This window comes from Camellia sinensis, chromosome 3 (genome assembly GCF_055761805.1).
Source record: "Camellia sinensis isolate YWXY chromosome 3, ASM5576180v1, whole genome shotgun sequence".
NCBI classification, from domain to species: domain Eukaryota; kingdom Viridiplantae; phylum Streptophyta; class Magnoliopsida; order Ericales; family Theaceae; genus Camellia; species Camellia sinensis.
The window spans coordinates 85,916,272-85,930,468 of NC_138963.1; the positions used below are offsets into that span (position 1 = coordinate 85,916,272).

A 14,197-nucleotide genomic window follows, 5' to 3' on the forward strand; every position below is an offset into this window, starting at 1 on the left:
TCACTAGGCATAATTGTCGTGCGAGTAATGCTAGAGATCTCAAAAATTCTATCAAATGTTTCACATGGGTGTGTGACCCACACAATGTGGGTCCCATGTGGGTCTCACACCCATGTGAGACATTTGATAGAATTTTTGGATCTCTAGCATTTTTGTTGTCGTGCTCCTTGGAAGTCATTTTCTCAGATTTATTCAGTTTGGTCCTGATTCATTTATGTGAGGGTGGGTAATGGGGAAGTGGCCAAATTTTGGGAGGATGTTTGGGTAGGTTCTTCTTACTTTGCTGTGTCTTTTCCACTTTTGTGTAGAGTTTCTCAGTCTCACAATTTTTCTATTGCGTCCATGGTTTGCTCTTCGTTGGCTCCTTTTTCTTGGAATTTTATTTTTCTCAGGAATCTTCATGATAGGGAAATTTAGGAATTGGTAACTCTATTGTCAAGGCTTGAAAATTTTTCTTTGTTTTCAAATTTGGAGGATCGTTGGGTTTGGGATATTCATTCATCGGGCTCCTTTACTTGTAAATCCTTTTTTGACAAAATCATTGACAAACCTCATGTACCTTAGGCCTCGTTTGGCAACTGTCAATTTTAGCCAAAAAATTACTATAAGTTGTCACATCACTTTCTCTACTTTTCTGCACATCTTTTCATAAAAAACTAAAAAGTTACTAAAATAGCCTATTTCCAAATGAGGCTAGTTTTTATTTCATATGAAGATTTGGAAGGCATGTGCTCCTCTTAAGGTGAAGGAGTTCATGTGGATCTTGGTTCATGGAGGCACTTTGACAAATGATTCATTGCAAAAGAGGAGACCTTTCCGTTATCTTAATCCTCAATGGTGCATTATGTGTGGTAGGAGTGGAGAATCTCTGGATCATCTATTTTTGCACTGTTCAGTGGCTGGGTGTTTGTCGCATAGGGTGTTTGGATTGGGAAATATGATGTGGGTGGCCCCAAAAGGAAGTGCACAAATGATTTTATTTGATTTTCAAGTATTGGGAAGGTCAAAGAGGGTTAAAGTGCTTTGGAGTTGTGTTGTCTTTGCGATTTTCTAGGTCATTTGATTGGAAAGAGATGGGTGTGTCTTCGAAGAAGTTTCTTGTGATGTAGATTTTTTATGGGAAAGAGTGAGATACTTGGCGTCTTTTTGGGCCTCAGTGAATCCGGTGTTCCGAGGGATTTCACTTTTTTTGATGGCAGCGAATTGGGTGTCAGTTTGTAATATGTAGCGTTGCTGAGTGTTTTTTTTATGCTTTGGTTGTTTTTTTTTGGTTTTGTTTCTTTTTGTTGTTTTTTCTTTTATGTAGAGGATGCCTTATCCTCCTTTTTTTTTTTTTTTTTTGACTTTGAGCCTAATAAAATCTTTGTTATTGCTGATCACACACAAAAAAAAAATAAATAAATAAATAAAAAAAATCAAAAACAAAAAAAAATATAGTTCTTACTATTCTTGTGAATTAGGAATGTAACTAATGACAAGAAGTGAATGTAGTTCATTATAGATGATGATTACACAACCGGCTTGTTTTTATGGGTTTTCATTTTCTATGTGGATACTGCAGATTTTTTTAAGTTATTTGGGATTTTATGGTATTTTTGGGAATTGAGTTCATATGCTATTGAATTTGCAGGGGAATCCCAAATTGGGTACCATATAAATCCGTTAGATCCTAAAATGGTTTCTAGTGTTGTTCGTTATGGTAAGGTAAGACGGCCAATACTGCCTCATAAAGCCAGAGGCTATTCTCTTGTTTACAATCAACTTTATCCTTTCAAAGGCCTTCAGAACTATACTTCTGGAATCATCCATCATGTTCGTCTGACAGGTATAGCTGACTTTCTCCCCTATCCCCATTTAGGTTTGACAGTTTGAATGAATAAGAAATTGAGTCAGTAACTGAAATACATATGCTAATGTTTGCTATAAAGTTTCAACATGTGCGTAATTTTAGATATAGGATATTCCATATCAAAAATTTTACCTGGCCTCGTTTGGGAACATCACTTTTTAGCCTAAAAGTCAAAAAATCATTAAAAAAAAAGCCAAAAAGCCTACAAACTATACAAAAAAAAGTCAAAGATTTCATTTTCTCTCTATTTTTTGCACATCTTTTCATAAAAAGTCAAAAAGTCATCCCATATATATTAATTTTTTTTACCTCATATTTTAGTAAAAAACGAGGTTTATCCCTCGTTTGGGAATAGACTATTTTAGTAACTTGTTGTTTTTTGACTAAAATATGAGGTAAAAAAATTAGTATGTTTGAGATGACTTTTTAGCTTTTTACGAAAAAATGTGCAAAAAGTAGAAAGAAAAAGGAATCTTTGATTTTTTGGTATAAGTTGTTGGTTTTTTCATTTTTTTAATGATTTTTTGACTTTTAGGCTAACGTATTGAGTTGCCAAATGAGGACATTCACATATTGTTTGAATGGTTAAATGCAAATTGACTAAATTGTATACAGTGCTAGTTGTGGAGTCCCCTAGGAAGTATGGTAAGCATTGAGTTGGCAAGAGACCACTGAAGGTGAATGTTAGTATCAGACTTAGAAATCCACCTTAGGGGGGTGTCACGGGCCGACTGCTTTAGAGGTGCAGCAGATCAATTTTTCACCCCTGTGGCGCTCAAACTCCACCAAGTTTAAACCCGCCATAGCCCATGACAAATCGAGTGTTAATGATCTCACCCGTTTTGAACATTAGGGCCCAATGCTTTGTCAAGCAGAACAACTCCACAAGGAAGCTCCGTCTTCACCCAGATGCCACAAGTAGGCCTGACGCCTCAAGTGCACCAAACACGGCATAAGTCGCTTCATAGCACCAAGCTTACCTCAAGCAATGTGCTCGCCCAACTTAGGTTCATGTCGTCAAGGTGCCTAGCCACAAAACAATGTGCTAGCGAAGGCCCTCGACTTAGCCGACAAGCCAACATAGCATGCTAGGTCTTTGACAGCATCTCGAAGTGTCTTAGGGTCAAGCATGCCTTAATAGATGCATGTCTGATGGCCAAACGGTCATGCAAAGCCCACAAGCCACTGACGGTCAATCTCTTGCCCACGACGTAGTCCTCGTGCCAACACGTGTTAGATTCCGCCTAAGGCCATCGCGCACCTTAGCATTGCACTAACGTGTAGCATAAGTAAGGCAACGTCTCAATCCGTAGCTTTCTTGTAGCATAATGTAATCCCTCAATGGATTTAGTCAATGCATAGCTTGATGCCTTTATTCAATAGCCCACATAGGCAATGTTGCCTTCCAACCGCTTAGCTTAAGCCATGGGATCCCCTCGTGCAAGGTTGAACCCAAACCAAGCACTTGAGTTGGCACATGAGGCCTTTGGTGGTGTCTTGATAGCCTATTCGGTCTAAAATGAGTCCCCAAGACGCCATAACGCGTGGCATAAGGGAGACAACGTGTTAAACTTCTCCCTCGGGAGGCACGCGTAGTGCCTACATTATTGCACCATCCACGTGGCTCCCAAACCCACGTGGAGACTCTAGACACCTCTCTAGATGCCTAAAGCCCGCCCTTGAGTTGCCCCAAGGTTGCTCACTTGAAGCCCAGTTTGTTGGGGAGGCAGGTAGGTAGCACACTTTGCCCCCTTATATATGCTTGTTAAGCAATTAGCCATCTGGCAGGAGGAAACATCCCTTTCTCCAAGGAGTCATAATGATTTTTCATAAATTTCACAAATTGAGAAAAATCACGAAACACTTCCCCCAAGACCTCTTTCCAGTAAAAATTTCAGCCCAAAACTCTTTCATTTGGATGCCCAAACAATGCGCCAAAAATCTGCACTGTTGGCTGTTGCTGCTCTGGTGGGCAGGCTGTGGCCTGGGTTATGGCAGGCAATGCTGGCAGGCAGCCTGGGCTGCTGCCTGTCTGTGGCCTGCCTGCTGTCATAGGCGGCGGCCTTGCAGCTTGCTGCTGGCGGCTGCTGCTGCTGGCAGTGGGCTGTGGCCTTGCTATGCGCTGCTGGTGTTGGCTGCTGGCATGGGCTGCGGCCTTGCTACTTGCTAGCTGCTGGTGGCCTACATGCCTTGGGCTGCTTGGGGCCAATGTTGGGCCACGTTGAGGTGCTTCCAACGGCCACTCTTGAGCACTCAATTGTTCACACCACCATGAGCAAAACGTCAAGGGTAGCCTCATAGAGTTGGCCTTACGAGGCAACCCGTGACACCCTCCTCCACTCCAACCATCAACATCCTTGTTGATGTAGCACAAAGCTGATGTTGCAGTGCGTGTACCAGCTCCTCTGATGAGTCCCACACCTCTGTGTTGATGGCCTTCCTTCAACGTCCAAACTCTTTTAGCGAAGCTCCCCCATTGTTCTCTACTCGAATCCAGCTGAAATGCACCCCATTTGTTGCACTCTCTGTTGGCAACTTGTCTCAAATGCCCTCTCTAAAAATGGCCTCTGCCAAAGCTCCTCTGAGCGTCTCTAAACTCTGCCCTTTGCCAATACTCTTGAAATGCTAAGCCCTCTTCTTGAATGTCCTCTCTGGTAATACTCCTCTGAGTAATCTCAAGCTCCTCTGAGCAAACTCAAGCTCCTCTAAGCTGACTCCTCTAGGCAATGTTAGGGCTGTACACGGTCCAGATTGGTTCGGTTCTGTGAAAATCCAAGAACCGAACCGATCCTAATGGTTCTGTGATTTTGAGAACCAGACTAGACCGTTACACTTGTAAAACCGGACCAGAACCAAACCGAAAAAACGGTTCAGTTTCGGTTTGGTTTACGGTTCCAAAAATTTCTATTTACAAGAATAAATTGTTAATATTAGCAAAATAATTAGTCAAACTAATTACATTTAACTCATGATAAAAACTAATAATATTAAGGCATTACTTAATATTACATATCTATACCATCCTAATATCATTAAAATTATAAAAAACCAATTAATAAAAATAAAACTTGATATTATATATATATATATCTTTTAAAATTCGGTTCGGATCGAACCGCGGTTTTTTCATAAAATCCATTAACCGAACCGTTTTTATGGTTCTCATATTTTTTAATCCGAAACCGAACCAATTCTTAATAGAACCGAACCAAACCGTACGATTCGGTCTGGTTCGATCCGGATTACCGGTTTGAACGGATTTTTGAACAGCCCTAGGCAATGTTCCTCTAGTTGTCCCTCATGCTCCTAATGCTCCTCCGAGCTAACTCACAGTGGGTCGTCACATCGCGACTTCCTCCTCTACTTGAGTTGTCGATGCCCTTGTCGATTCAATGCAAATCAATAGTTGCCCCTCAAAATGATTAAACAATGCCCTCTGGCAAGCACAAAGCCCTCTGGCTAATATCTTCATTAAACTCAAGTATCTTTGTACTATGCCCTCTTTTGAAATAAAAGCCCTCTAACTGTTGCTCATTAGCAAGCTCAATCTCTAAAGCCCTCTGGCTGTTGCCCTCTGGCAAACTCAGACTTTAAAGCACTTTAGTTGAAGCCCCCTGGCAAACTATAGTTCTCTGGCTAATATATTCTTGCAAACTCAAATTTTCCCATGCCCTCTGGCAATTATGAAGCCCTCTAGCGTAGCTCAAACTTGTGCCCTCTAGCAATGGGTAGCCCTCTGGATGAATAAGCTCTTTTAACTCAAAACATCAATGCTCTTGTAGAAATATAGCCCTCAGGCTGAAATGAAGCCCACCGGCTTTGCTCAACTCGTCCTCTTTAACAAAGTGTAGCCCGCTGGCTGAATATGGTTTTATAACTCAAAATTTTAATGCTGCTTTTAGAAATGTAGTCCTTAGGCTGAATTGAAGCCCATTAGCTTTGGTCATCTAGTGCCCTCTGGCAAAGTGTAGCCAACTGGCTTAATCTCATATGCTCGTGCCCTTAGGCAAGCCTTCTGTGTAACTTGTACTCATGCTTTCCGGCTTAATTTAGGTCCTCTGGCTAGAATTCAACTCATGCTGCCTAGTACCTCGGCCACTGCCTTCACTCGAGTCAGTTGTCTCATTAAACTTAAAGATTTCGCCTTTTAAAGGCTCACTACTCCTACCACCCACAAAGCTAGCCATCTCAACAAGGATGCTCAAAACGGTGTGTTGATCCTGGCACCAAATTATGTCTTGACTTTACAATCCTGCTACATGGTTGTCCTCTAACAACGGTGATTTCATCCATCACCCCGCTCTCTAGCAAGCATGTACACTAGGTGCCTCTGCACACGGGAGTCAAGATCTCAAATTCTGTCTTGAAAATTTTCCGAACAAACCCTCTAAGAAGTCAACAACCATGCGTCTGAAGATGCAAAACCACTGACAAGCACAAGTTGCAAATGCCACCACGAACGGTCAGAACATAGGCCTCCTAAAGCGAACCAATGATAATGCCATAACACGTGCACGGCTGCCAATGAAAATCTGCCTCTTAGGCTCAATAGATGAAGATCACATGCCCACAATCTGATACAAGCATTCCACAAGTCCAAACTGCGGTAGAAATCCCCATATAGCCAACAAAGTAACACAATCATGCTAACCCTGCTGGTTAGGAAGCAACCCGTCCACAAATATAGCATACTCACGCCATAGTGTGCCCATAGTGTAGAAATGCTCTCCAAGTCCACAAAGTGAGAGGGAAACACTAAGTTAGGATGGCAACACTAAATGCCACAATGCTTCTTAATTCGTAGCCTGAAGAACGGTCGCTGCGTTCAAAGCATCGCTGAAGAATGGCATAATAAGCACGGATACCCGAAGACATCACCAATTAGTTCCCACGGTTCAAAAATGACTCGAAAACCAACGACGGTCTTGTTTAATGTCTAGGATGTCATACACTTCCCCCAAGATGAGTTCCATGCATAACTCCTTCAAATAGCAGCATCAGGGTCCCTGGAGGAATGATATCACAAAGTAAGCGCATGTCCGCTCTAGATTGGGCTCACCCCAAATAAGTGATCTAGCTCGTATACCAACTGTCACGGGCTAACTCCTTTAGAGGCACAGCGGATCAATTTTTCGCCTATGTGGCGCTCAAACTCCACCAAGTTTAAACCCGCCATAGCTCATTGACAAATTGAGTGTTAATGATCTCACTCGTTTTGAACATTAGGGCCCAATGCTTTGTCAAGCAGAACAACTCCACAAGGGAGCTCCGTCTTCACTCGGATGCCACAAGTAGGCCTGACGCCTCAAGTGCACCAAGCACGGCATAAGTCGTTTCATAGCACCAAGCTTACCTCAAGCAATGTGCTTGCCCAACTGAGGTTCATGTCGTCAAGGTGCCTAGCCACACAACAATGTGCTAGCGAAGGCTCTCGACCAAGCCGACAAGCCAACATAGCATGCTGGGTCTTTGACAGCATCTCGAAGTGTCTTAGGGTCAAGCATGCCTTAATAAATGCATGTCGGATGGCCAAACGGTCATGCAAAGCCCACAAGCCACCGAGGGTCAATCTCTTGCCCACGGCGTAGTCCTCGTGCCAACACGTGTTAGATTCCGCCTAAGGCCATCGCGCACCTTAGCGTTGCATTAACGTGTAGCATAAATAAGGCAATGTCTCAATCCGTAACTTTCTTGTAGCATAATGTAATCCCTCAATGGATTTAGTCAATGCATAGCTTGATGCCTTCATTCAATAGCCCACATATGCGGTGTTGTCTTCTAACCGCTTAGATTAAGCCACGGGATCCCCTCGTGCAAGGTTGAACCCAAACCAAGCACTTGAGTTGGCCCACGAGGCCTTTGGTGGTGCCTCGATAGCCCATTTGGTCTAAAATGAGTCCCCAAGACGCCATAACGCGTGGCATAAGGGAGACAACGTGTTAAACTTCTCCCTCACGAGGCATGCGCAGTGCCTACATTATTGCACCGTCCACGTGGCTCCCAAACCCACGTGGAGACTCTAGACACCTCTTTAGATGCCTAAAGCCCGCCCTTGAGTTGTCCCAAGGTTGCTCACTTAAAGCCCAGTTTGTCGGGGGGGCAGGTAGGTAGCACACCTTGCCCCCTTATATATGCTTGTTAAGCAATTAGCCATCTGACAGGAGGAAACATCCCTGTCTCCGAGGAGTCATAATGATTTTTCATAAATTCCACAAATTGAGAAAAATCACGAAACTTGGTCGGGAAACACTTCCCCCAAGACCTCTTTCCAGTAAAAATTTCAGCCCAAAACTCTTTCATTTGGATGCCCAAACAACGCACCAAAAATCTGCACTGTTGGCTGCTGCTCTGCTGGGCAGGCTGCGGCCTGGGCTGTGGCTGGCAATGCTGGCAGGCCGCCTGGTCTGTGGCCTGTCTGTGGCCTGCCTGCTGTCATGGGCTGCGGCCTCGCAGCTTGCTGCTGCTGGCTGTTGCTGCTGGCAGTGGGCTGTGGCCTTGCTATGCGCTGCTGGTGCTGGCTGCTGGCATGGGCTGCGGCCTTGCTACTTGCTAGCTGCTGGTGGCCTACATGCCTTGGGCTGCTTGGGGCCAATGTTGGGCCACATTGAGGCGCTTCCAACGGCCACTCTTGAGCACTCAATTGGTCACAACACCACGAGCAAAACATCACGGAGTTGGCCTTGCGAGGCAATCCGTGACAGGCGGCCAAGGGATGTATGTTCCCAAAATCCAATTATCTACTCATCATTGAATTCCATGAACCACAAAACCAAGTCTCTTATGCACATTTTCTCAAACATCTCTTGGACAAGATCAAGCACCTCATTTGACAAATACTTAGCTATTATGGTGTTCCAAGAAAATGAACTCACGACAAGACATGGTATTGAAATACGGAGTGCATACTCTCATTTTCTGTTCTGCATGTAATTGGGGATTGCCATGCATCATGTTACTAATTTAGTGAAAAATCATTAGCAGCACAAGCAAGTGTAGTTGTTATGTGCTCATATATTTTCCGCTTCACAACTTCTAAATGTCTCCCACATCGAATAAAAGCAAGCTATGTTTATAAGCCATCCAAGCATATGGAGACAAATTTCAGAGAAGATTTGATCAAGATCTTTGGTTGGGGGGCAGCTCATATTAACTGATGATGTGATTTTGGAGCTTAGTGGCCTCCCTCTTAGTTTGCCACTGGTGAACGAAATGGGAGGGAGCTGAGGTGGTCAAAGGAATAAAGAAAGAGTGGCAATGGATAAGAACTGGAATTTATAGGCTTGTTGGAGAAGAATCGTACTTGCACGCCTAGAGATGAAGATAGAGAAGATCCACTGTTAATAGGAGGGTTGAGCCTTGGAGGACAGCTCACCCAAGCACACCAGCGTCACATGCCTTAGTGGAGGCAAAGGGACAAGTGGCTTCCGAATCCTTGCCCAACAATCTAGTGGTAACGATCATTACTGATAGTGGCACTAAAATTCTAGGGGTTGTAGAGATATTTGTGCACACTTTTCAAATCTCAAGTACAGAGGGAAAAAGGAGTGCACCACATGTCTCTGTCTTCACTTGGAGAATGTCTTCAGTTGGAGGTCTGCCTCTAAGACTAGTCAAGGTTCAGAGTCTCTCAAGCTAGGGGTATGAGTGCCTTGATGAACTCTCAACTCTAACTGTTGAGCCAAATATTCCAAAGGATACACACAAGGGTTGTGGAGTTGCTCAGCGGCACATGACTGCAGCACCAACCTTGAGGTGTCCCTGGGCCTTGCTGCTGACCTAGGATGGTTTAGCAGCATCAGGGTACCATTGGAGAACTATTATAGATAGCCTTGGAGATGACTAAGGCAAAGCAAGGATATGCTAGGGCAAGGATCTCTTGAACGGAGTAAGGGTACCGAGTGTGTCTTCTTGATTGGGGGGGAGATTCACTAGGAGATGCCTTGAAACATCCCTGAGTGTCTAGGTTCAAGGCCAAGGCCCCATGTACGTTATCCTCAACCAACGTGGCCTGACGCTAGAGGGGGGCATCAAGCTACTTGGAGATAGGCCCCTTGGTGCACATCACTCCTCATGCGGCTGACACATGATCCTAAATCTGCAGAGATAATGACATGGCATGTCACGTGGGACATCCGGACATATATCCCCACATATATGGGTAATGAGACCTAAAGCGCTGAAGTTATGGATATGTGATATAGTGGTGAAGTACTAGTTATATAGAGCACATTGAATCAATATCTTCTATAGTTATGGGACTTTCAATTGTTTTAGATGAGATCCGGAGTTAACTTCTTTGTTTTCATTGAAGAATATAGGTTATATGCAAAAGTTTTGACAGAGTTAATAAGAAGAGGTTTAGTGCTTGGTTACGTTCTTTGCCTTTTAATTTTAATTATTGGAGATCAGGTAACCGACCTTGGGAGTAGATAGAGGTTGGCTTGTTAGATTTTCTGCACCTTCTGGATAAAAATATATCATTCCTTTGTTCTGCAGTTCACAGTCATTGCTCTTATGATTCACCAAGACCATGAGAACTTCCATGTCTCAAAAACCATAAAAGCTCCTTAACGGCCCTTTTGGATTGGTAGGAACACACATAATTCTGCAATGAGGTTGTCAATGCATCAACTGGGGCATTTTGTTTCTCCAACCAGATATAGTGTTCGAAGGAAACATTGTTGCCGTTTCCGTGATGGTGGTGGTTTTTTTTCGACAATAGATGATCATAGTCAATAGTTAGGGCATTATCTAATGCAGTTAATTCCTTACTGATTCTTAGGTTTTAGGATTCTGTTATGGATTCATGTAAAACAGTAAAAAGAACATCTCTTTTCACTAACAAGCATCATCACAACCAAAAGTAGGGCATGATTCCACAGTTACATAAGGCTTAATTTTAAATGTAAGCAATCAAACTTAATATGCGGTTTGCTTCTCTAGATATCTCTGTTTGTTGTACTTATTTAGTAATGATTTTTACTTATTTGTTAAAGAGTATTATTCATTTGTACGAACTGAACAAATCAATGAACTACAGTCTTCGAAACTGCCAAACCTCTGTTGAAGATAATATTCTATCTATTATTTAAATGTTATAACTACTAACTGGAATGTGAGTAGAAGTGGGTATTAACATGAGAACTAGGGGAAAATGGTTTTATACCTACGTATGTATAGGCATGCACAAACACACTAACATACGAGGAAAATTTGGAATGGGGAATTATAGGAATCAAATGGGTTAATCCTAACCATCAAAGCTATCAAGTTATTTGCTGGTCCATTGTCCATGTATCATCTATCTAACAGTAATTATCATTTAGCTAAATAAAATCCCATAGCAAGTTTCACAAACTGTTGATGCTACTGTTATGGATTGGATGTTCCTCGAAATATGTGAAAAAACCTATAGGAAAAAAAAAGTGTATGACTTATGGTTTTCAAATTTGTGCAACAAGTTGCATATTTGATTTTGTTCAATACCTATATTGTTTTCCCCACCATTCAATTTCATCTTACATAGCCTTAACTGATCTTGAAATGAAAAAAACAGATACATTTCATCCTTTAAGCTCATTGGCTGATGTAAAATGAAAATTGGACTTTCTTTATTGTGTTCTGTGTAGGATTGAAACCGAGCACAATATACTATTATCGGTGTGGGGATCCTTCTATACCAGCCATAAGTGAAATATACTCTTTCAAGACTATGCCTGTTTCTGGACCACGGACTTACCCAGAAAGAATTGGAATTGTGGGAGATCTGGGTCTTACGTACAATATGACAACCACAATCAGTCATTTGATTGGTAATAAACCTGATCTTGTCTTGTTGATTGGTGATGTGACTTATGCAAACCTATATCTCACAAATGGAACAAGCTCCGACTGCTATGCTTGCTCATTTTCGCATACGCCCATACATGAGACCTACCAACTTCGTTGGGACTATTGGGGAAGGTAAAAATGCATCATTTAACACCTGTACTTCCTTACTTTCTTTACTCTTCCTTCTACATTTGATTTATGGATTGCTTCTTTGAACCTGGTTCTGCAATATATATATATATATTCTTATGTTAATATCAACAGGTTTATGCAGAATTTAGTTTCAAAAGTTCCAATAATGGTGGTAGAAGGGAACCATGAGATCGAAGAACAGGTTGAAAACCAGAAATTTGTAGCTTACAGTTCTCGATTTGCTTTCCCATCGGAAGAAAGCGAGTCTCCATCCACATTGTACTACTCTTTCAAGGCAGGGGGAATACACTTTATAATGCTTGGGGCTTATATTGCCTATAATGAAACAGGTCTGGTATATTTTTCTACTCTTTTCATTTATCTTTTTTTCGCCTTGTTGAATTATTGTACTGACTCTTTAAGTAGGCTAGTGTATGTTGCCTCTAGATCCCGGTACTACTTGACTCTATTGGTCGGCATCAGTCTTAATTGATGGCCATGGGAAAAAAACAATTGAACCAAGCACGTGGAGTGTACCATACATTGCTAACTTTGCTTGATTGAAAAAACTAAGCATGGAACTTGGGCTCTACGTATTGGAGTGAGTAGCTGTTTGATGTCACTAGAGTGCCTTTTTTCTTCAATGCAAAAATGCAGCATTCCAATTTTATAGCATTTGAAGGCCAAATTCATGTATAAGAAATGAATTTGGATAAAACAGACTATGTAGTACCCAAAGTTTTGAGACTATCACCTTTTTTGCAGTATATTCATGTAATGATACAAAATAAAGTGGATTCCTCTGTTTTCTACATAAAACGTAATTAGTGGGATTCTATTTCATGGATTTATGAGCCTACTCTATTGAATGGTATAGGGTGATGAATAAGTTAGCTTGTGTCACTGGAGAAGAATATTTATCGATAGATCCTGAATTGTCATCATATTCTGTCCCGGGATGTGATTTTGTAGGCCTGGTCCAAAACCTATTCACATATTAGAAAGAAGTGCTGGCAGCCAGAGGCAGAACCATGATTTTGACTCGAAGGGGCCCAAACATGGGTCTTCTTCTTCATAGATTCTTCTGATACATTTTCTTCTGAAAACAACAATTTGCGTCCGAGTCGTCATAAGTCTCACCAAAAGAGATTTCAAGGCTTTAATTGCCATTTAAATTTTATTAGGTTGCCTGTTTTTATTTATTTTTGTACTTTCTGAACTGATATTTTTTCCTCGAGTCAGAAATTTATGATTAAAGGTCAAGTGTAAATGATTTTATTGGGTTCGGACCTTTAAGAAAAAATAGGGACTTTGGAACACAACCCACTGCAGAGATTTTAGAAATTGTTGGAAGAATGCCAATAGTGTTAGCTTCTGTTGAAAATATCCGTACCATATATATAATGCGCTGACGAGTTATGAACAGTAAATTTTTGTCCTACATGAAAAGTCAATTTTACCCCTTCCATTCAATCTTTAGTTGGTGTTGCCTTGGGGTAATTTTTGTCCTTTGACCTTTTGATGAATTTTTTGTATATTGGACACATGGATTTCCTCCCATTCAGAATCCACCATATCTTATCTTTTTTGTATCGTCACCAATACCACAAAGTTCACTTACATCATCATCATCACTCTTTATAGAAAAGCTCTCAAGAAACCATAAGTCCATGAAAATACTCTTTAAGCTCCCACTCTCCCTCCATCAAACCCTAATCCCAAAACCCATCTTAGAGCATCTCCAACATCCATTGAACAATTGTCATGACCCGGACCAGCCTCACTTTCAGCTTCAAAGACAAAGTTTCAAAATAATAATAATATATATGGGGCCTGAAGCTGTGCTTACATGACATGATCATAAAACATATACCACACATCTCATAACCACCAAACCAAACCAAACCAAACCAAACCAAATCTTACGTCCCATCAAATGAGGTCGGTTACATGAATCATTTTTCTCCACGCAGCTCTATCAAAGGCCAACTCATAACAAACCATAATATTTACAAACATATTTCTTATACACATACATAAGATTATACACATAACTTAGCAAAACAAAAGTTTTACAAGCTTGGCCAAACAAAAGCTAAAGCCTCTACGTTGAGGCACATCTCAGGTAGCTTGGCAAAAGGGTTGACTCCAAAGCAGTCTCTAATGTTGAACATCCTGATGCTCACCTACATACATATATATAAAACTGATTGAGCCAGAAGGCCAATGAGTAATCTCAATGTAAAGAGGTTAAATGAATGAGTTCCGTAACTTATAAAAACAATACAATGTTCTTGACAAAATCATAACATTTCTCGGATACAAATAATATATAAAGTGTATCAAACCTTTAACAAACCTTTCATAGTTTAACACGTAATGTGG

At 41.5% G+C, this 14,197-nt stretch overlaps 1 protein-coding gene across 2 annotated transcripts in view; it reads left to right on the top strand.

Moving 5' to 3' along the window:
- The window catches only part of PAP15 (purple acid phosphatase 15), a 43,292-nt gene that overhangs the window by 2,040 nt on the left and 27,055 nt on the right, over positions 1-14,197 (top strand). The window contains exons 2-4 of one of the 2 annotated variants that reach the window (XM_082920265.1): positions 1,631-1,825; positions 11,479-11,812; positions 11,945-12,162. In XM_082920265.1, coding sequence (XP_082776391.1) covers positions 1,631-1,825; positions 11,479-11,812; positions 11,945-12,162 — 747 coding nt within the window. The remainder of the gene's footprint in view (positions 1-1,630; positions 1,826-11,478; positions 11,813-11,944; positions 12,163-14,197) is intronic. The other variant, XM_082920266.1, reaches the window with a different exon arrangement.